General features: G+C 39.7%; 1 protein-coding gene across 3 annotated transcripts in view; it reads left to right on the top strand.

Moving 5' to 3' along the window:
* Positions 1 to 22,998, top strand: part of kiaa1549la (KIAA1549-like a) — a 99,915-nt gene extending 76,917 nt beyond the window's left edge. For 2 of the 3 annotated variants that reach the window (XM_037108246.1, XM_037108248.1), the window contains 11 exons: positions 1,552 to 1,697; positions 6,908 to 7,032; positions 8,563 to 8,780; positions 10,418 to 10,550; positions 12,752 to 12,993; positions 13,256 to 13,424; positions 15,263 to 15,360; positions 17,582 to 17,727; positions 17,815 to 17,969; positions 18,084 to 18,156; positions 19,512 to 22,998. In XM_037108246.1, the coding sequence (XP_036964141.1) occupies positions 1,552 to 1,697; positions 6,908 to 7,032; positions 8,563 to 8,780; positions 10,418 to 10,550; positions 12,752 to 12,993; positions 13,256 to 13,424; positions 15,263 to 15,360; positions 17,582 to 17,727; positions 17,815 to 17,969; positions 18,084 to 18,113 (1,462 nt within the window). In that variant the 3' untranslated portion in view covers positions 18,114 to 18,156; positions 19,512 to 22,998. The remainder of the gene's footprint in view (positions 1 to 1,551; positions 1,698 to 6,907; positions 7,033 to 8,562; positions 8,781 to 10,417; positions 10,551 to 12,751; positions 12,994 to 13,255; positions 13,425 to 15,262; positions 15,361 to 17,581; positions 17,728 to 17,814; positions 17,970 to 18,083; positions 18,157 to 19,511) is intronic. The other variant, XM_037108247.1, reaches the window with a different exon arrangement.
* Positions 22,999 to 23,935: the final 937 nt, after the last annotated feature.

Raw genomic sequence — 23,935 nt, 5'->3', positions numbered from 1 at the left:
GTAGTTGGTCGTTCTGAAGAGTGTAGAATTGTCTTGTCACAATAGGTGACGTGATTGGCACTTTCTGTTTTAAGATGCAGGATTCAAGATGTTTGCTGAAAACCTGAAACAAGTCTTAGAATCAACAGCAATGATTTCAGCTGTGGACTGTTCACTTGTCTGAGGATAGAGTGAGATGCAGACTGAATGCTAACCATGGGGGGGAGGAGGAGAGATGGTTGATAGGTAGAGCGTTTATTCCGCTCACTGCATCCTCCAGAGAGCTACAATGTGTGAGGCACAAAGAAGAAAGAGAAGCAGGGAGTCGAACATGAATTTCCAGCAGCGTGATTATTGATTCTGTTGCTCCTCTCTCTGGCCTTCCTACACAGATTTACCTAGAACACACACACTGTTTTTTTTTTGTTTTGTTTTTTTTACCTCCATTCCTCAGCTCTTCGCTTAATGCCACAATTTTTGCTGTGACTTTGCCAGCCATTGACCACTGCCCAGGCTGCAGTGTGTGTGTAAACCTGTGTATCTGTTCACAAAGTCAGGGCGTTAGCCTTGCCTGTGGCTCTGTGATGTCCGGTCTTGCTGATCTGTGCATCTCACACCACCTGTAGACATGCCTGTCACATTGTGTAGCTGCTGTGGCTTACATGCCTCAAGGCTGCGTGTATGTGTTTGTGAGTGTGTTTGTGTGTGCACGTGTGTGAGAGAGAGAGAGGGACCTGTATATGGTTTACATAACAGTGTGTGTGAGGCAAGACAATACGCATTATATAAGTCCACATATATGTTGTTGCTTGAGTTTATTAACTCTTCTGTAGTCAAGTGTATGAGTTTGTGTGTCTGTGTGTGTCTGTGTGTGTCTGCGTTTGTGTGTGTGCGCATGTGTGTGTATAAGTAGCTTTCATGTAGCCCTTGGCTGTTGAACAACCTGCCCAAATAAATCAGGATTGTTTCTGCTGTACTTGTCCTTTACATTTGTCCTGTATTTCTAAACAGTTTCTATGCTTTGATGGAATTCTGTGAATAAAAGAATCCACTCCGAAATAACTGCAACCCAAAATTATAATCATTGCAAAATATGACAAAGAGCTACAGTACAACACAGGCTGTGGTGCTACAGAAAATATTTTGTTTGCTTCATTTGTGGGTAATAACCGCAATCAAATCACTGTTTGTGCCTGTTCTGTTGTCTGAGCACCAGAGGCGAGACATTTGAGGTGGCATGGGCCTGATTGCCCCTATAATAAACTGTTGAAAGTTTTGTATGGCTGTTATTTATAGACGTTTGTGATCACACATATTTAACCCCTAATTTTTAGCCAAATTCTATTATTTTAATGTGCTTTCTCTCCGTTACAAAAAATGCACATACACACACCCAATATGTCTGAGTTATTCAAAGCTCAATTAACGTACGTTTCTTATCTATCTAAAGTTAATAGATATTTTTCCACTAGTATTAACTGTGAGGTGATGCCCTGTTTGTGTACAAGAGACTCATAAGCTGTCCCGCTCTTCTTATCCCCATGCCTCCCTCTGTTGCCATGGATACTACAGGCGGTTGCCAAGCGAGGAGGATGGCTCGATGTCGAGCAACGGCTCTGGGAAGCTGAACACTAGCAAGAGCTCCTCGGCCCGAAGGACGACGACCGGCAGCAGCAGCAAGAACGGCAAAGAGGAGCTGCACAAGAGAAGCACCAACGGTGAGGAGGATGACGGGGAAGAAATATGGAAAGGGGTTAAAAGAGAGAAAGAGAGAAGGAGTAAATGAGGGGGAAGAGAGAAATGATTAAGCAAAGAACAAAACAGACAGACGGACACACTGATGGATAGATCAAAGACGGAAAATCTGTCACTCCTTATGTTTGCCCACCAGAAAATCTGTCATCAGTAATTAACTAGTGTACATCACAAAATACCGGTGCACACATACACCGTCCTGCCTCGACACACACATTTCTTATACAACTTGTGTTACCCCAATACACACACACACATAGACACTTGTTGTCTCATACTATGTATTTTACTTAAGGACAATTAACATGAGCTTATGAAGGGCACATAAGAGTGAACACACTCATACATGAAGTGACTCAGCCACATGATGACACAGTTACTCATATCACGTAGTCTCACATGTCTTTTTTATTCACACGCTCATACTCACAAACTGTGGACAACCAGCTCTTAATCAAAAGAGATGTTTCAAGTTGGATTACCTCATTCTAGGATGCAAAGCTCAAATGATGTATAAAGATAAAAGCCAGCAGTTGACAGTGACTGTGCCTTAAGCACTGCATCAAGTTGCATTTGAGTAGAATCACAGAGGAAAAATACACGTGGGTGGAAAGTGAAGCTGTGATAGCATACTGTCAAATTAGGTGGTGTTGTATTCCACTGTTAAATCAGTGACACTCAGACGGATCATCATCCTGGGAGACAACATGTTAGTACACTTTGTACCTTTTTAAAATCAGTTAGCACTGTAATAAAGTACATATTATTTACATCAAAAAGAAAAACACCAGGATTTGACAGTACTGCAGTGAAAATGTTATAGGTAGATGGGGGGTCATTTTTATAAGAAGGTCTTTATAAAGGACTTTTTAATCTGTAATACTTGCGTGATTAATGATGAATCAGTTTCTTACTGATGCTTCTTGCTGAAGTTTATTGCTGAGAGTAAAATCTGGACGGCCAGTTTATGTGTTTTAGCCGGTCTTTATCCTGCTTCCGACACTTTAGTCGTCTAGCACACCCATTTATTCGGAAGACGGAATGTTAGCAAGAAATTAATAGTGGGTCATGGGAAAGCATTGCTAAATTTTTTATTAACCACTACTGAATTCATTACTTATTACTTATAAACCTCACAAAGGAAGTCATATTTGAAAGTGGGGCCAGATCTTGCTGGGACCACAGCGCAAGAAACATGATTAATATGTCAGTCAAGCTAAACTGTTGTGACGTGACTTACAGAAGGTCTTCCTTCTCCTTTCCCCCGCAAACTTGAATTGATATTGAGCTGAAAAATTCATCTATACAAAACAATAATAAATTCTTATTATGAACATATTAAACATGCAGGAGATGTTTCAACTGTTGTGGATAGTGTTTGAAAGATTTCAATAGTAATTTCAGCAGCTGTAAAGCTGAAGTAGTTAAACTTTGCTGCAGTGATGTGATATTTGAAGACTGGGGTGTGTCAGTAAACTGTAGGGTGTGGTTACAGCAGCAACAGAGCAAACTACTGAATGGCATGTTCCATGAATCATTTAATGTATCAGATGTACGATATATTGAAAAATGTATCCATTTATGATGGCTGTTATATTAGACATAATGGATTAATGAAATTTTGCACACAGCTTGATACTTGGTATTTTGGGAAGTATAAGCTCTTGAGTAGGATTTGAATTAAATTCTGTGAATTTGTACAACACGTTACTGCAAAACATTACTTTGCAATAATAGTCTTCTTGAAAGGACAGAGCGGTTAAATAAATTGGTTAATCAAAAATAATATTCTAGTGCTTGGAGTATTCATCTACAAGCTCCCTCTCCAGGGCCCAATGAAATGATACTCAGTAGCCCTGTTTATGCTTTGATACAGATTCCTATTCAGATGCAGGACTATGAGCTACACTTGGTTTTGTCTAGAGAACCTGTTATCAGTGGTAGCAGTAAATGTACTGCATCATCGATACGACTTGTTTAACAGATCACCAGACAGATGTGGTTTCAGCTCTGCATGTGCTGCAGCTTGTTTCTGTGCAGTGACAATCTAGGACGCTGAGATTTTCAATCTCTTTTGCATCAGCAAGCCAATGTTCACTGTAATTTGTGTGATTTATAGTGTTTATGCAAGCGAATGAATGAATACCCGGAGGAGAGGAGAAGAGGATGAGTAACTGTTCCATTTTCTCACTACTGTTAACAGAGAATCAGAGATGGACAGAAAGAGTACTGCTCTCTGAAAAAAAGAGACAGAAGAAAAATTGTTTGGAGCACACTAGAGCTCTGTTCATGGAAATGAGAGTCTGATAAAAGTGTACATCTAGGAAACTTGAAGCAGAGAAGTGAAAGTCAACAAGAAAGAGGTATGGTATATAAGTTATGTATAAACCACACAAAGGTCAGTAAAATTTCCTATACATAGATCAAAAATAGGGAGAGGAAGGTGAAGGAAAAACTTTATCTGTAAGCAAATTTAAATGCACCGACAACCACCTGTGAAATACAACAGGAGAACATTGCACAAGTGCATATCCTGCACATTCAAACAAGCTTCCTTTCACCTGTTTGTCAAGTCTTGTTTGACATTTTCAGCTTTTGTTATGTCCTTGAAAGTAAGACTGGTTAAAGACATAGTTTGGCATGTCAAGAAATACACTTATTTGCTCTAAAGCAGAGAATAACACTTCACTGTGTGTGTGTGAGTGTGTGCGCGCATGCAGTAAAGGATATAATCTATTTCAGCTAGCTTCTCTGATATTTGACAATATCAGGTCAACTTATTTTTAATTGAATTTTTTAACAGCATTTTGGTGCTGATAAAGATGTCTCTTACAATGTAGGGACGAAACGGTTTGCTGTTTGAGAACAACTTTTAATTGAGTGTTTTTCATTACCACCTACATGTTATTTGTCCGAATATTTATGAATAATGTAGTAAGTGTGTTAATGATCTAAGATGATGGTAAAAGCTCTTTGGTCAGTCAAAGGTTGCTCTCTTGGTATATTTGAGTGCATCACTGCTGTAGGTAGTGTGAATCTCTGAATCAGACAGATTCATCTTTATTACTCACCTTCCTTATACTGATATGCACAAGCCTGAAAAGTCAATTCAGTATAAAAATCAGGCAACAGTTGAATCAAAATGTGTTCCAGGATATAATTTTCATTATAGCCACATTGCAGAGGACCTGACCTTTAACAGCTGACCATACAGAGAAATGGCGAGGGTGAGAGAAAAGGAGGATGAAATGCAGCAAAGGTCCTAGTAAAGATCATGTTGCCCTTCAAATTGATCTTTATCCTTAGATTGATCCTTGGCCTTTTACTGTACAGCGAAATGTTAATGACACTGGCCTTTCTGTAATTAATAAGATGAAAATTCAAAGTATTTTATTTCCCAATTTTATTTTTAGACTGACTTTGCCTTTCCCATGTCAGCCCGATAGCCCTCTATAAGAGTCCTCTGATACTTAATTTATTGCCTGTTATGATACAGGTTAAATAAGAATAATACCCAAGCCATGAGTGTGTATAAAAAATGGCCATACTTGTAGACAATCAGTACATCACTACAGACTTAAAGCAAGAAACTGTCAACAAGCAGATTTTCAAATGAGTCACATTGTTTATCTCCTCCTGCACAGTGAAAGTTGCCCTTAGTAACAGTTGCTGCAAAATGCACTTATTATATTCCAGTAATGGTACTGTGTATTAAGCAGCAACCAGATAAGGCCACATGATGAGTTGACTCTATTCCAGCACTACTCAGCCATCTCAGAAAAACATTTTACCCGTTTAATTACAACAACAGACCGATGTTCAGTATCTGTTGTGACAGTAGTGGAAATGACCTTAAGGTAGCCACCAGTGCTCAGAGAGCACATTATTTACATGCAGTGTTGTGGTTTCCAATGTGGTTCACAGCCTCCGCTGCTTGTGATGCCACCTGTCCTGACCTCAACTGTCACAGTCAGGAAAAGCAACAAATAAAGCAGACTGAGCTGCGACCAGGATGAATGGTGACAGTGTGGGTTTGGAGCTGGTTCGATGGCAGACTGTTGTAACCGAAGCAGTAGCAAAGCAGTCTGCCATATGATGTCAGTCAGGCAGTGAGTCACGCTGTCCATCTGCTACCCCCCACAATAACATAAATACTGAGAGCCTCATATACTGTAAGAAGCAGCTGATGTGTCATACAGCTGATGTTTCCTCACCAAGCCAAAGCAACCAAAAACTGCAAGTGTGTTGCTGTATTTGTTAATGTGTATGTCATTGTTTTGGTAACATAGCAAGGGCCAGTACACACATGTAAATAAGACACAACACCTGGAAGTAAGCAGACCTTCAGAACTGTGCATGATGAACCTGGTACAGATATATGAAATCCTCTCTCACACACACATACCTACTGTACATACATACTCTCTATGCAGTCCTATCAGGTTATTACATTATGAGGTACTGACTGTATTTGTTTCTTTTCAGGACATTATTCATCTATTATGGTAGTTCTGACATATTTTAGTGCTACCTTACCTTATTTTGAGCATGAGTTTTTCTTTTTTCATTGATGAATAGCAGCCAAACTTCTTGTGTGTTTAATATTGTCCATACCTACAACAGAAAATGCACATACTGTAGCAAGCATCACCAATCATCAGGCATGCCAGCCCTCAATAGGCTCAATTTCAAACTAAAGTTTCTGAAAACCTACAGCAACATAATTTGCTCACATCTAAAATTTGGTAAAACAAAATACTTATTGATAAAAAGTGACTGAGGAGAAGCAGATGTTAGGAATAGTTTATCTTTTTGTGCTGTGAGTTATGTGAGGCTTGATTCTAATCTCATCTGTTTTCATTCAATAAAAAAGCTACAGTCAGCTAAACTCAGCATAAAGATGGGTTGAAAACAAACACAATATAATGCCAATTAAAAAACAAAACTCCAGCTTGATAGTTACTGTACAGTCAATCTTCACAACTCTCACTGTCTTTCCATAAGTTCTCTGCACCTCCCTTCTGAAGAATGTCCAAAAGGATGCAGTACACACAGCTCTTGGTATCATACAACACAAATGTACATGCATTCAAACAGCAGGGAAGACACCCCTTCTAGGGCCTCTTAGAAACAAGGACTGTCCTATTCTTACTTGTCTTCCTCTTCCTATTAGACCCGTATGACGACCATTCAGGCTCCCTGCGTCTCATCACTATCAAACCCATGACAGCCCAGCCAACCTACTCCTACCCCTCCTCCTCATCCCACAGCCAAGACTCTGTGGTCATCAACGGGGAGGTGAGTCTACACACACACACACACACACACACACACACACACACACACACACACACACACACACACACACACACACACATTATATACATAATACTATACACACACTTTCAAGGCTGTAGCACACTCAGCTGTTAGGTGAGTTAACAGTGTTGACAGTATAAGGCAGAGCAAAAACTAGAGCACTGTCATCATCATGAGTTACATACACGGATACACACAGTATATGAGCATTTTATAATTCTGTACTCCATTGTTGCAGATATTTTCCTGTCATTGTTACTTTGTGTGACTGACATAGGGTAATTTGAAAGATTGTGTTGTGCCGCAACTGGTCTGAAAAAAAAAGTTTTAATTACAGTTTAAATCAAAAGATATTCAATTATGGTGTCAACTGTAACAGTGCAAATATGTAGCTAAAATGATAATGGATAAATTGTTCAAATATTTGACTAAAAGTAGTGACTTTGTGGAGAAAACATTAAAAGTAACAGAGAAATAGTTGAAAGTCTTCAGGAAATTGTTGGATAAATGGTCAAATTATCTGAAAAAGACCAATTCTCACACTTTACATGACATAATGGAAAGCCACAGAGCAAGTCCTTGCTGAAAAATATTATGAATTTTAGGTCTAAACTTGACCTGACAACCTCGCAATGTTAAAGAATGTGAAGAAAAAAATTGTTCCATAGTTTTTTATGTAGTCCTGCTGCCAAACCAACATACCAACCAACCAAGAAATGGACAAGGGCAAAAACAAAACCTCCTGTTGGAAGGTTAGTGTTAGGTCATAGATAAAACTACTGGGTTGGTTGAAATAGCAAGCTAATTGTAGTGGATGGGCTGTTGGAATAGTAGGTTAAGTACTAAGAAAGTAGACTTGACCAAACAAACCCAAAGACTGACAGTCAGACAAAAACCTTGTGAACCCTGCTTTGTGTTACATTCTACAGTTTCAGGCGTCGCTTATTCTGGCCTTCCTGTGCTGTTGTATTATCATAACATCTCCTCTGGGACACTGATACTGAATTTAGCCGTTGTTTCTGCGAACACTATTCCTCCTTTCCTCATCTAGTCTCTCACGCCTCACTTTTCTCCCACTCAGCCTGTCACCTCTCGCTCTTCTCTTCCTCTTTGTCCTTATTCCAACTCAAACTCTCTGCAACTCTCAGCAGAGGACACAGCAATACACAGCCTGATGATAGAGTATCCCTCAATCTATTAATATAGGACCAGAAAATCCCCTCAGGGGCTCTCCAGTTTTCCAGTTCATCTGCAATTGATTGGTACACATTAGCAGAAAAGATCATGTTCAGGGTGTGACACATTCTCAGATTATTGAGCTGTAGGGAATGTTTGTTCAAACAAGTTGATCTGCTTCAGCACTGGAAAGAAAACAACAAAGAACTTTAAAAAACAAATCAAAAAGTTAATTTTAAAAACTTCAAACAGAACTTAATTGGCTGCTTCTAAGTGTATGGTACCAGGAGAATATGACTTCCTGAGATCATAACTTGAATGAATTGTTTGCAGGTAAACCATGGTGGGTTGAAGCAGAAGTCGGACATCGAGCACTACAGGAACAAACTGCGTCAAAAGGCTCGGAGGAAAGGGTACGGCGAATTCTCCCTGTCTGAGAGCGGCAGCCATGGGTATAGTCACCGTGACACCAGGCACAGTCGCCATGACGGGGTCAAGGAGCCGATGACCGCAGAGGAGAAGAGGGCCTCCTTCGCAGGATGTCACAAAAGGTATGGAGTAGACTTCACTGTGTACTTTTATATGATTATAAATAATATTGATTGCCTAGATTGATTTATATAATCTGCATATGAATGTCCTTTTAATAACAGGCTTCATTGGCCTTCACTGTGCTGCACATAGTTAAAATCAACAAATCAAAACAACCAGAGAGATGTATCCAGTCTGAATGGACTTTATGACAGTTAAATAAAAATGTTTGACAATCCCAATATTTGAGGATTGGACTTCACGATCAGGGTTAAATCCCATTTCATTATTGAAGCGACTAAAATTGTTATAATTTTGTCCAGTTTCATTTAATAATTTTTAGATTGTAGATTATCAACAAAGTGCTGTACAGCTGACTGGTGTTGGCAGAACAGATTTATGAATTAATTATTAGTTTTTTGTTTAATCAGTAATAAGTATTAAAAACTTTACTTTTCCACCAAGAATTCTAACTCTGCTGTAGAGTAGAGTATAGTTGCTAAGCAACACATAAGGAGTGAGTGAGTAGTGAGGGGAGATATTTAGTATTTTATATTTAATACTGATAGGAGTCTTTTTCTCCTTGTCACTAGCTGATGAAACATGTTCAACCTTTGCACAGTTCATGAATCTGTTGATTTTCTGTGTCTGAACAGCAGATATAATTCATTTTCCTTCCAAAATTCAACAAAGAAAATGAGTGGATGTCACAGTAAACACGGAAACAGTAGAAACACCACAGTGTTAAGCAGTGCCAGAATTTTAATGTAAAAAAAGGAATTTGCCTAAATGTCTTTTAAAGTCTATTTGAATCATGTGACACAAGGCAAACAGATGGTTTGTGGTTTTATTTTCAGTTACACTGTGGATGAAATATATTGTTTGACACAAATAATCATCTCAGAAAAGTTTGGCTTCTTTCAGTAAAGCAATGAATCATGACCGTTTATGCCACAGTTGTTTTGTTTATGGGCAAGACCAAACAAATGTTCCAGTTATCCCAGTTATCCTATAACTGTTAACACTATCTAAAACATTATCATAAAAAATTGCACTTAATGTAATTGTAACATGGATCATAAATACATCATTGTGTCAGTTGGTCTCCCATTCATAAACTCTCAATTAGAACTGCAATGAATAAACTGTTTATCGATCAGTTATCAACCATTACATTTATTGTCAACCATTTTGACTTTAGCAGTTTGAAAAAAAAAAGAAAAAAAAGATCTGAATTCTCTGATTCCAGCCTCCTAAATGTAAATACTTCGTGGGCTATTTACTCCTCTATGACAGACTGAATATCTATCTTTGATTTGAGGATGTCATTTTGGGCTTGACAGCAAACATATTAATAAATAATCAACAGATTCATCTCCAATGAAAATAATCACTAATCGCAGCCCTGTTCCCAATGCAACTTCACCTCCATTATTTTTTGTACCATGCAGAGTATACGTTTATTATTATTATTTCTCAAACTGTACAGATTCATTCAAGTGAATGCCTCCTCGTGTAACCAGCTAAAGTAAAAGTGTGTTGCATTGTGTGTCCCTCAAATCCTCCCAAAAAATATCACAGGATGTGACCTGAGTGTCACAGAAGTAGCTGCAGCGTGGCCCTGAGCTGTAGTTAGTATTAAAGTGTTTCTCCTCAGGTACTCCCACCCACGAGAGCCTACCTACTGGAGCCGACAGTCTCTGAGCAGCCCGAGCCCAGTGGAGACAGAGATGGACCTGCTGGTGCTGAGAGAAAGATCCAGGAGGGGCATCCGCAACAACGGCTATGATGTGAGTAACTGGATGAGTCTTGGACCATCTGATGAAAAGCGAGTGAGTGAGCCTGAAATGAACTCAGCAATATACAGGAGAACATGTCAGATACAGGGAAACTACAGTGAATAAAACCTGGTTAAAGATGAGTCTTAGAAATGATCTGGAGACCTCTAATACCTTTGGGTTTTACGAGCGCCAAGGTTGTGCGAGTGAAAGATGTGAGGGATTTACTGTGGAAGATACCCAGCGGCAAGACCATGCAAAGCTTTGAAGAATTTTGGATGGAAAGTTGGATCCCATAATAAACTGTAATATAGCAGCTCAGGCCTGACCTCTGACCAGGTGAGTCATACAGAGCATTGATGAAACCATGGATGGATCCTTCCTCCTCCAAACAGATGGTGGTTGTGGCAAAGAAAAGCTCTGCCACTTTGTCAAACTAATAAAATAATCTTCTGAGAGCATTTATAACTTAAATCCTTCCTTCCCCTCCTTTACCCTCATTCTGATACTCCCAGCTCATACATAGAAGATTAACAAATCACCTTTCGATGAACTTTATAAACCTGCAAACAGGGAGATAAAGACAGGGGAAGTCAGATGGAAAGGGAGGAAATGACAAAAAGATTAGAGAAAAAGTGATTCCTTCATTTTAACGACAAAGTGATGGGGAGAGGAAAGAAAGAGTGGAAGAGTAGGAGATAAAATGGGGCCAGATAGAGTGACTGTGAGCAGAATCTCTTTATGCTGCTGCTCTGCTGCACCACGGGAACAGCAGCGACCGCGCTACCTAGCTGAATGTCAATGACTCTGAATATGATTATAGCCTATTCATGGATTCAGATGGGAGGCTAGATAGCGGTTCATCGCCTTGGATGCAGCAAACTGTTTAAAACGGCACATGAAGAACAGAGTGTGTTTGTGCAGGAGCATGTATGTGTGTATGTGTGTGTTTACATACAGTAGGCACATAGCTTCAGTTTGGTTTCAAGCTTTAGGATTGTTGCTACTGTATATGAAGCCTATTGTAGATACTAAGTATTTACAGTGGTATATTTATGTTGGTTTTTGACTCGAGCTTGATTGCCTGCTTCATTTTTAGGTGTGTGGCTTTGTCTTCTGTGTCTTTTGGTATGGTTTGTGCTCAGGCTGCCTGATTTTACATAACGTTATCATTCATCATTTTTTATTAGAATCCATTACGTTAGTGTTCTGTAAATTTTAGAAGATATTCTGATTAAAAATAACATGGTATTAACTCCTGGTGCTACCTGCTCACAACTTTTATGTGTTTTTGTATCTTACAAGTTTCCTATAAAACAGTGGTTTTCAATTTGTGAGCACTGAAATCAAAGATACATGAATACCTGTCGTATGTTATGAACCTGTAGTGTGAGGCATGAAGCCTAAAGACTGAGGCCTATTAATTACTTATTAAATCCATTTAACATTCTGAACATGTGTCCTTGAATTATAGACTACAAAGGTTGGAAACAAGCAGTTCAGTGAATGAATAAATCTAATACAACTTTCCTGCAATAAATCCTCCTTTACAGAGGTAATAATGTTCACTTTTATTGTTTTTGAAAGGTGTCTGTTTCAATGTTGTAATCAATCTGGAGATGTAGTTTAAGGTGCAGTTGAATGTATTGCTTTGTATTCTCAGGGGTTTCAGTCATTTTCTCTACTCTGTTTCCATCAGTGAGTGTAAGCTGTATAATGCAATGCAGTTTAAGTTGCATCACCATCTAAAAAACTGGCAAATGACTGTGCACTACATTATGTTGAAAATGAAATACTCATGCAGTCATATTTCAGGAGTACCTGCTCTGTACAGGGTACAGGGCTGATGATTCTGCCTAATGATCAGAGAAAGAAAGTGGTGGATTAAATATCGGTTCATTTTCAACTCCCTTATTTAAAAATGTACAGGGAAACTGCAGACCTGTAATGCATTTTCTCTGACCTTCTGCTCCTGAACATACTGACTCCATAACTTTTGAGATTTCTGTCTGATCTGATAAGACGATCGATTCCTTCATATATTGCTCACAGCGTTTGATTCTGAGGAAGTCAGAAGTTTGATACAGTGGTCAGACATGGAGAACTGGTCTGTCAGGAATGCATGTGATTTCATTTTCCATGTCCTAATCACTTAATTTACAAGATGATGAATGCACCCTGTCATCCTAACTGAGTGTGTGTTTGCTCTGCAGGGTGAACCAGAACCGTTTGAGGAGACCAACGTGGACCGTCTGATGAGCTCTCTGGGTTATGGAGGTGGATCTACTGGCACTGGAAACGGCAGCTTGGGGGTGAAAGCTCACCGCGGCTCCGACTCCTCCACACTCAGCTCTCAGCCGTCCATTGACGAGGTCCGCACGCAGATGCATATGTTGCTAGGCAACGCCTTCAGCCTGGCACCTCCGGACCATGACCCTCCTTCTCCTCCAACCAAGTAAACTTGTGTTTTCATATAATACTTATTTCTTAGCACATCTGCATGACTACAGTGTTGTGTAAGTAAGAAAAAAAGAGATGTGCGCTGAGACACAATTTGCAATCCCAGTGTTCATCCCACACAAGCATTTTCTCAAAAAGTAGATTTTTCTGCACATGTCGACTTGATTATGCACTGTACACTGGGAAACTAAAGAGAGTAGGTGTGAATCTGTTGACTTAACTTTTTTTCTTTTTTTTCTTTTTGCCTTTCTCTTCAGCAGTCACCACCATCACCACCACCATGCCCACAGAGCCTATAACCCGTCCCACACCAGCCACTACAGTGACGGGGTGACCAGCGCCCCAGGGACCATGAACCATCCCTGTGGAGGCAGGCAGAGGAGCACAGGCTATGAGGACATGCACCAGTGTAGCCTGCCCAAACCAGTAAGTCCTTGGAGGAGGAGATCACATTTTCATCAATGAAGTTATGACAAATTATACAAACAATACAAACTGTACATCAGCGGAAGACATTTGTTTTCCATTCATTTTAGCTAGCTTGAGGGCTTATTTTTTGGGTATAACGTGACTGAAACAGGTACGCGTCAAGCACGCCAAGAGGAACAGACAGATGTTATTAAATCAGAATCCGTTTTTCAAAATAAAAGAACTTACAGAGTGTGATTGTCAATATAATAGAAATAAAATAACTTATTTATTCTTTTTCTGCGTCCCGGTACCAAATGACCCACGGACCACCTGGTGGTTGGGGACCACTGCTGTACATGGTCTATGTAGCTGAAGTGTTAGCTAACAGTTGCCTCCAGGTATTAAGTAATATTCACTCTGTTTAGCTCCGCTCTGGTCACCAACAATTACAGGAAGGGAAATATTTGGCTCTTTAGCAGCTAAATGTCCTGCTATGTTCAACAGAAACTTGCGTACTTTGACTTTCTGCTGTTTGGTGCTCGGCAGGTAACGTATAGACAGTTTATTAGAACTGACTGAAAACAACTGCATGCTGCTGCTGCTGGAAACAGGGTTGATGAGAGCAGTGAGACTGAACCAAAACTGTTAAGTTGCGCGTCATAAAACTGAAACGATTAACTAAAAGGTACTAAAACAATCTGAGGAGAACTTCAGAGTTGGATGATGATCCTCTGTAGGTTCACATTTCCCAGATACCTTTTACCAAAAATATAATAGTAGCTTTAAAGTATTAAAATAAAAGTCCGTAGCAGTACGCCTGTGGCTCTGTGCTGTATGCCTTCCTCTTATCTGTCCCACATTCATGTCTAACTATCACACCAGTCCAATCACAGTAAAGGCCAAAAGCACCAAATCTAATCTTAAAAAGAGAGTAAAAAAAGTATGAGTATGATATCCATTTCAGCCGAATTTTTCACATCTAATGTTTCTTAGTTTTATCTTTAACTTTTCATGGCATATTTTATCAGTAAATGAAAGGTTTTGTGTGTGAAGTAACTTATTTATAGGAACCAAGTTGCTGTCACTAAGTTTTTAAAGGCTTATGAAAAAAGTACAAGTATGTCTACAGTAATTTTACAATGTCACACAAACTGTGAACAAGTACTTTAAAATTGTAACTAATTTTAGTAAGTAAGGTAATCCACACTACAGCTTTTTTATGTCATGAGGACGCTAAATGACCAGAGCATAACGCTATGCATGTAAAAACCATACAGAGCAAGTCAGAGGTTATCTAGCAGCACTGGTAAAAAGAAATAAAGAAACCCTCTATGAGCCTGTTAAAGTCATGCATATATAGGTCCCTGTGCATATGGGGTGTTTAAATCTTGTTATCTGTATCTAGACTTGAGTATGCCGAATGTTCTGCAAGCGCACAACATTCCATAAAACCTTAAATTGTTTGAGCACTCACTAGATCCAGTGAAATGTTTGCACACAGACTTGCACAAAGAGGTTGGACATCCAGAAAAGCTGTCGTTAGTGCTGTCTGTGTGTGCATTGCCAACAGCTGATCAGTCAGAGAGAAGCTTTGCAGAGATTAAAGTGACACAGGATTGAACACCCACCAACAAATACAATTGCCTCGCACAGCTTGAGTCTGTGTCTTCTGTTTTGCTCTGATCAGAGACCCGTCTGATTTCTGAAGCCCTCTTTATTTGTCAGTGTTGGCTTGTTGTTCCTTCCACTTTGTGGATTTTGGCTTTTGCTCGTTTTAATATATTTTATACTCACACTACAGGGTCCAGATGGTAGCTAAATAAATGTCTAAATGACATTTGTAACTTCTGCAGGGTTTCCGGTTCACACAGCTTCCTGATATGGGCATTGGGTCTCCCCCACCTCTGATCCCCTCAAGACCAGGACCACCACCTGGGACCTCACTACGACGGTAACACCCACACTCACAAATACAGACTACAGCTGCTTTAATGATAAAATACATTAAAAAAAAAACTTTTTTTTAAAATCAAAAGATCAAATTTCGAGGAATTGTTCCCATGTGGCATTTAAAAGCATTTCTGTATGACCTCTCAGCCAATCAAAATGTAGCTCTGCAGCCAACCACTGTGTGAGATAAATATATAAATTCCTAGCAGAGAACACGCAGGAGAACGGAGTGAAAAAACGCTACGGAATAGTAATGAGCATCGTTTGAACTGACTGCCCTCCACGCTCACTCTCTATCTGCGTTTTTCACTTCTCTCTCTCTGGCCCGTATGTTAGGCTGCATCATTTGAACTGAGCAGCTTCTTCATTTAAATGCTGTTGCTGTGTGCACCATGTTGCTGGGCACTTTAGCACTGCAGAGAGTGATCACTGTTGAGCTGCTGTGGCTCATGTGGAGGGAGACGTTTGCCATCTAGTGGACACAGAGGGAAAAAAAACACTCTGGAGTAAACATGTTCCAGCAGCATGTACCGCAGACTGACTGGGACAAACTCAACACTGCGAGAAAAACAATCACATATAATTTATTTATTAAATTACTTACACATAATGAAAATATATAGTAATAATGACACTTTGGATTTAACATTTTGAATCAACAGATGCGTGACCATTATTTTTGCTTTAAAACCGGACTCAGAAATGTTTCAGTAGTAAATCAGTCAGCTCGTCATACATCAGTTCCTCTGTAGTCTCGGGGAGAGAGTGTGCAGGATTTGAATTTGTCTTTATATGCACTGTGCACAGTGCGTTATGGTCTTGAGCCCTGACGGTGACATCATCTGTCCTCCAGTCTCTTACTGTAGTGTGACATAATAAAACCGCTGAAACCACTGTCGCACTGAAAATAGAAAAACGGGGCTACACAGACAGCAATGACCAGTCTGTGGAACACGGACATAGACGAGAGGTCATGAGTCTGACGACCCAAAGTGCCCTGACATTTCAACTAGACACTAAAAAGAATTTCTCAGATGTTTTTTCAGTTGTTAGGATTTTTTACATTTTGTTTATAAAGTCAACTATTCAATTATATTTATGTAATCGTATTATTTACGACATGGAGGTCTAGTTTCTGAAATAATTTCTTTATTGCCAGGAAGACAATTCTAGCAGGGAGATACTGAATCCTTTGTTGATCAAAAGTAGGGAAATTTTAATATATGGAGATTAATTGTCTCATGCATATCATGTAATCAGCATAAAAACACCTCCAGAGATGTTTCTGTTAAGTGACTGTAAACTAAGACTGCTAAAACTTTCTGCATTCCCAGAAATGTTATTGAGTTGCATCTCTGTTCTGAAACAATAAAGGATCGACAAGTGCTAAATGTTCATTGTATTTGTGTATGGTTACATTTTTACCCTTAAAATAATGACACTTTTCATACAAATTAAACTATTTACTCTCACTAGACAAAAAAATAAATGTAGATCATTGTCTTTCTGTAGGACAACAATATGTGAATATATACTGCATATATCTTTACAAATCATTAGTACTGCATGTTATACTGAAGAATCTAACAGACCTTGGCTAAGATTTTTTGATACAATTAGTTAAAGGAATGATGAAATGATGAAATGTATCATTTTCATGATGTACTCTGTCTGCTGGTGCTGTGTTGGTTTTGAATGGAAACACAGACACTGCTGCACTCCTCAGCTGACAGGTCAGACACTTCAGCTGACAGTTCAACTATCTAATAATATCTCTCACCCCTCAACTTTGAGTGATATTGCTCATATTTCCTCCTCTTGAATGAAATTCCAACTGCTTCATCTCAAACAGGTCTCACATACAAAATCACATCTCAACTGCTTTGAGGGCTCAAACTGAAAACTGAAAGTTCAAATGCTTTCAGAGATTATACTTCAGACACTTCACACCCTTTCAGTGCTCCACCTGTAACTGACCCTCAATTGTGTGTTTCAGCCTAAATTGCAACTGCCAGACACGCAAACTAGTCACATTTTTGAACACTGTAAAATGTGTGCAGTGTTGCAATCTAAAAATGTGATGTAAGCTAGAATTACTATTATCATTATTTATAGAATTCTTGATTTAGTTTTGTACTGCTGTAAAATGAGTGCTGATTTGTTTATTGGTTATCTAATACCTGTACATGAGGTTAACATGTGTCCTTCCTCTCCATCGGCAGTTCCACTCCTGATGTTAGCCTGAAGCCTCGTGTGTCGGAGGCGTCAGACCTGCAGGCCCAGCAGCACAATGGCGCCCCGTACCTGCCTCTGTCCAGGACCCCCTTCCCTGCTGTCACCGTCGACCAGTCCATCTCCACCTACTCAGGTGAGACGGAGAGGCTGTGTGTTGAAATAAAGACGGTAGCTGTAAGTAAAGTCACAGACTAAATCCATCTTCTCCCACCTCTCACAGGAAACCCAATAACAGCAGTGTACGCTATATCAGCCAACCGTCCGGGTTACTCAGACTACTTTGTCATGTCACCGCCATCCTCATACCGTAGCCCGTCCTGGATGTCCTACCCACCTGAGCCAGAAGACCTGCCGCGGCAGTGGAACGACACACCGGTGAGACACGAACTACCTCCAGGTCATGTAGAGACATGAGACTCTAAAAGCTGCGAACCCTTTTTGCAACAGTATTTTTCAGTGTGTGAAGCAGTCCTTCTCTTCTCCCTGCAGAACTCACGTCATCTTGAAACCATCTGCTGAAGTCGTCTGCCTGTGACACTGAGTGGAAACAGCCAGTAACTTGGTGGGTCAGATCAGCTCAGCACTGCTGTGTTATGTTGTCGAGTTTGGAAAACAAGGCATCTGTCTTTTTGAGTGTCCCCTCACTGAAATCTGTCCTGCTCTGAGCTAGATGCAATAGACTCTGTAGATTATTTACTTTTGTATAAAAACAAACAAACATATATACTGACATTATATACATGTTAACATGCTGAAAACCCTTGCCACTATGATAATCACATTTTCTATATTCTATATTCTATTTTCTATATTTCTACAAACATGAGCTAAATTTCCTGTTGACATGACACAGTGGTAGCACAGTAGCACTTCAGTACAGCACACCATTTTTATGTTTTGTTTTGTTTTGTTTGTTTTTTTTTAAAGATGCCCTCAGTGAGTTATTTTATCCAGACAGCAAAAACATCTCTTTTGGAGGTCAGATTGCAGACCAGCCTTCAGGTGAAAAACTGACGGGATCAAATGTCTGCAGTGTTGCTCAGCGGAGGGCAACACTTTACCTGCAAAGATGCATTTTGAAGTCACTGTCAATGATTTTTAAACTGAATCTGTGCAGGTTGATTAAAAGCTGATGTAGTAATAAAGTATTGATATGTGTTTACAGGAGAGGCATCCCTTAAATTAGATCAAGGGGGCTTGCTCACAAATACTAAATAATTGAAAAGAAGATTAAAATTGACAGCATCTGACAAAAACACGTCTCTGAAATGAATTTACTGGTTCTGCTGACATCAAGGCATCACAAAGCCTCTAGACCGAATTATGAGATTTTAAACTTCATTAAACTACAATCACACCACAAAATGACATTTTGCTTGTCCACATAAAAAGGGTGGAGCCAGACGATTTAGCTCACAGGACTAGCTGTTAATTGCCATTTTGTTCATCACTCCACACCAATTCATCCAGTAAGGAGTTACTGATAAATAATGATAAAGCAGTTTGAGCTAATGATTTGCTATCGGTCAGTTAGTAAGTTCATTTGTTCACAGTTTATTCTCAAAACATGTTTTACAAACCATTGTTCTTTGCTGGAGCAGTTTATACTCACAGTAGATGGTGTAACACAGCTACAGTAACAGGTTTTGATAGCTTCCTCTATTTTGGACTCTCTGGCTCTCCTACCATTCAGACATCAGCACTGTCAAGACAGCTTGTTTTTGGTCAACAGCACAAATGTGCATGGAAGTGGACCAAAGTTGGATTATTGGGGAATTTTGCCATTTTAGATGCTGGAGAGCGCAGATATGGATAGGACACACAAATAACTGTTGTGACACACCGTGAAAACTGTACCTAAAGCTCTAATGTGATGTGTTGGCAGTTCAGTCATATGTGCTCACTGTTTGTCTTCAGGTGTCTCTTTGGACGGGCAGACGACCTCCCTCAGAGGAACTCTCTGGAGCTTTATCACCTCTCTTTCTCTCTGGCCCAGCGTTCCTCCTGTCTGATTCATTCATGCCCAGTGGACCCCACTCTGCCCTCACTTCATCCCCAGCTCCACCTCTCTCCACTGGCCTGGCCTCCGTTTATCCTCTCTCTCAGCCTGCTTCATCTGCAGCTCAAGCGATTCTCATCCTCAGAACTCCTGTGCCCCATGAGCCCCTTCACCTGATATAAGCTCTCCTCACCAGTGAAAATCTTCAGCCATAATTCTCCCTTTCTTGTATTCTCTCTGCTCCCTGAGCCCCCGGCCACACTGGGCCGTATGGGCCCCTCGTCACTATTTATGTAGACTGCCTCTTCTGTGGTGACCACCACTGAACAGCAAGAGGCCCCTCACACTGCTGAACTAAACTGAGCTGAGCTGCGTGAAGCTGTACTGTGCTGCCCTGAGTAATAACACACACGTGCAGTGTGGATGAACAGGGCGAGTACAGTACAGTGTAACAAGGGCGACCTTCCAACTTGTTCTCTGTCCCAGCAATCATCGTACAGTAACTGCCATCTGCCCAGCACACGATGGCACACAGCGCTGCGTTAACAGTACGGTAGTGCCCCAGCAATGGCCGGTCATCTACTCTTCTTCTGAGCTGGACTGGACTGGACCATCCTGGACTTGCCCCTAAGGTCAACCACGAAGCCAGGAAAGCTGGACTGACTTAAAACTGTGCTTTTTTTGATGAATCCAAATTCCTATGTAAACCTTCTACAGCTGGTTAATATGTGTATTTTAAACTTAAGTGAGAAAAAAAAATTTAAGGAAAAAAAATCTCTTGTCTTGAGCTGTCTCAATTTCAGTTTTTGAATATTTGTGTGCTTTTGTCTTTTATTTTTGTGCATTGATTATTATCAATGGATTACTGTACAAAAAAAGACGTAGTGAGTGTTTACCGTTCACTCACTTTATTTCAAGGCAAAAAAAAAAAAAAAGTTACATTCTTCAAAACAGAAATCGGCGGCTTAGTTGTCTGTGGTTATGATGGCATTTCTGTACTTTTAAGAATAATTACTTCATTTACTTTTTTCCGTCATCAGATTCAGAAATGAAAACAAGAATTAGTCACTATGTTCTGTCCATCATCTGATTATGAAGTTTTTGTCTGCGAACCATTTGGCAGACCTGGGTCAAATGTACATAATTGAAATCCTCCTCACATGCAGTTGTGTTCTGTAGCGTCGCAGTCGCTGCAGGTTTTATTTGACTCGACAAAAGCATTCAAAAACATTCAGCAATTGGTGACTTGGATTTAAACTGATTTCAATTGTAGTTTGGCTCAGGTCTGTTACAATTATGTGAACACACCAGTATTCTTAGAAAAACAGTTATTTTACTTGAAAGGTGTCTACTGTATTCTACTGTATAAGGAATTTTGACTTTTGGTTATTTTGGTCACGATGAAGAGGGATGAATATTTGATCACTGGACTATGATGTGGTACTGTTAAAGAGACTTGCCGGGCTCCGATGAGCCCTATATGTAATGATTAAATGTATTTCTGTATATAGCAGATGATTTAATGAAGAGATTTATGCAAGTACTATGGGAGGGATACTTCGCTTGACATTGTTCTGGTGCCATCGATCTTTTAGTTCCACTGCCTTTATGGACGGTCAGACTGTTTCTGAAACTTTCTGAGGGTTGCACACATTTCAGTCTCATCCGGATCATCTTTTCTCACACAAACAAACAGAAAAAAGGAATATTACAGATTTTACAAAGAATAAGATGGATTAGAATGACATGTAGTAAAAGGGTGCTTGTTTAGCAGATCTTACCCTGCATTTACACTATTCTTTATGTTTGAACAAAGCTAATATAGCCATAATAGTCGAAATAATGCAATTTTTTAGTACAGAGAATGTCACAGTCTAAAATGTGTTTACCCTCATTTTTTCTGAGGAGAAATGGGTATCTGTGAGCGCACTGTATGTAAGGCTCCTCATCATTTAGATGGTACTAAAGGAGAATATAGCCATATATTAACTTCACCAAGTGGACATAAAACAGCTAAGATATACAGTGTTAAAAGTGGCAGATGATACCAAATGAGAGTATATTAGATGAGTCAGGAAATATAGATAGATATGTATAACGAGGATAGTAATTATAGTTTAACTTAAAGTGAGCACTTTTATAAAGAGCCCAAACAGAGATGAGCAGAATCAATGCAAGATGCTGTTGTATAGCATGAAATATTCAGATTATATAAGTCTATAAAAACACTTTGAGGACAACATTTCAACCAATCCTGAAACTGCAAATAAATAATCAAAGTTAAACATTGTAAATGCCCCATTTCAGCTAGAGAATGATCAGTTACAAGAAGTCTGTGGCTACAGATGACCCCACACAGGTTTAGTTACAATGACCTGAGGACGAGTTTCTTTCACAGTCTGACAATAAAAAGCCCCAAAAAAGCCTGATTCTGCTGTATTTTAAGAATCAAATGCTTTAACTTTGATTGGTTTTTGGTCACATAGAACATATAGTTACTGTATGTCAAAAGATAAAATTTACAGAAAATGTATTTTGACTTTTAAACTGATACAGGAAATGTGGCTCATCAGAATTTTCTTGGGGGTGGGAGGGAGTTGCAACGGGGGACTTTGTACTCTTGACGTCAGTATTTCTAAAGTCGTGACTACGGCCCTGCGACTGTTTTCATGACTTAAAGTTTAAATTTACAGGAAAATATTGTCATGTGAATACATACAATATATTCACATCTATTTAAAATACAAACACGACATTCAATATTTACAACCTGTCAAGACAAGCCTGTATGTCATTTTCAGGTCAGACATTGTTTAAATCCCTCCCCTTTTTTTAAAATCTAGGCCTGTACATGATTAATATTGGATGTGGATATTTGGGGGGAAGAAAGCAAAGGTATGAGATGACAGTACAGGAGCATTATGAACGCACAACGGTGCTATTGGTGTTGAATCATCATCATCATCAGACCTGCAGCAACCATCACATTTTAAATGGTACCCAGTGTTTGAACCCCTGTATGGTAAAAGAAAAAACACTTCCACACGTTTTATTTGACTCCATGTTAAAGAGAGGGGCGGGCAGGTTTTGTTTCTCCAAGCAGTAATTTAAAGAAGGACACTTGATGCTATGCTATAAGTTGATGTGCAATGTTTGTGCTTTACACGGGTAGCGGCGAGATGCTTTTATTGACGACGGACTCTGGGATGGACTGACTGTCAGTAGTTTTTTTCTGCCGTTTGAGCCATGGCATGATGCTGTGATGTCATGCCGGCACTGATGATGTCACACTATTGTCACTCGGGTGTTGATGAGGTCACAGTGACGACAACAATGAATGCTGTTGGATGTAGTTATGCAGAAAACTTTTTGGTGAATTTAAACAATAAAGACAAATTACAATTCTCCGCTCTCGTGTTTGTTTTCTTCTTGTGTTTGATTTAGTCTTTTTGAATAACTTTGTGCTGTATTAAATAATGAACAGCTGTGTGTGAACAGTATACTGCGATCCTCATTTTAAGACCACTAGAGGGCAGCAGACACATACAGTACATCTTCAGCTCTCAGTCACACACCACTCCACCTGTGTCCTCCACCTTGAGAAAATTCTTACAGCAAGTGATTAGAAGTATTTGTCGGTTCATATTTGTGTAGTTTGTGCCAGCGCCCACGTGCCCAAAGAAATGAAATACATCGTGTCCTAAGGTGAGGCAGTAGCACCATGAATAAAACATGCGTGGAGAATCACTTCCGTCCCTGAGATGAGAGCGGAGCTGCGGCAACAGCCTTCTATCAGCAACCTTGACTCTTCAAACACGAGCAAACTGTTAGTCAACAGGATGAAATGCGGCTGCGGAGAGGACCCATTGTTGTACATCGCAACAGACACAGCCATGAATCACAGCACGGGCATCACAGCCTCAGATTGGAGCCTCGGGGAACAATACCTGAATCTTTCAAGAATTTCAGAATAAAATGAAGGAGATGACTCAGGAGGAGATAAAGGTGGTTGCAGTGTGTGTTTGGTTCATGTGACTGCACTAAGAATGAAGGAAGGACCAGCTATTTGTAAATCCACCACTACAGTGATGCAGTGTTCTTTCTAAAGAGTCAAACATTTGAATGTGATGGAATGTCCTTGTAATGTGCAAATTGGTCGCTTGAAAACGCAATCAGCTGTATAAATGTGAAGTCCCTTCATCATCACAAGCTAAGATAACTTCACCTTGAAGGGCCGAGTAATATATTCAATTTAGCAGCCAATCCCTTTTAAAGGCAGTCCAAAATGTGTTCTGCTCACTGGTGGATACTGTTGGATATCGTCACTGTGCCGAGTTTGACT

Source organism: Acanthopagrus latus, chromosome 8 (assembly GCF_904848185.1).
Source record: "Acanthopagrus latus isolate v.2019 chromosome 8, fAcaLat1.1, whole genome shotgun sequence".
Classification (NCBI taxonomy): domain Eukaryota; kingdom Metazoa; phylum Chordata; class Actinopteri; order Spariformes; family Sparidae; genus Acanthopagrus; species Acanthopagrus latus.
The sequence above is the reverse complement of the archived record's forward strand: the minus strand, read 5'-3'. Positions and strand labels throughout refer to the sequence as shown.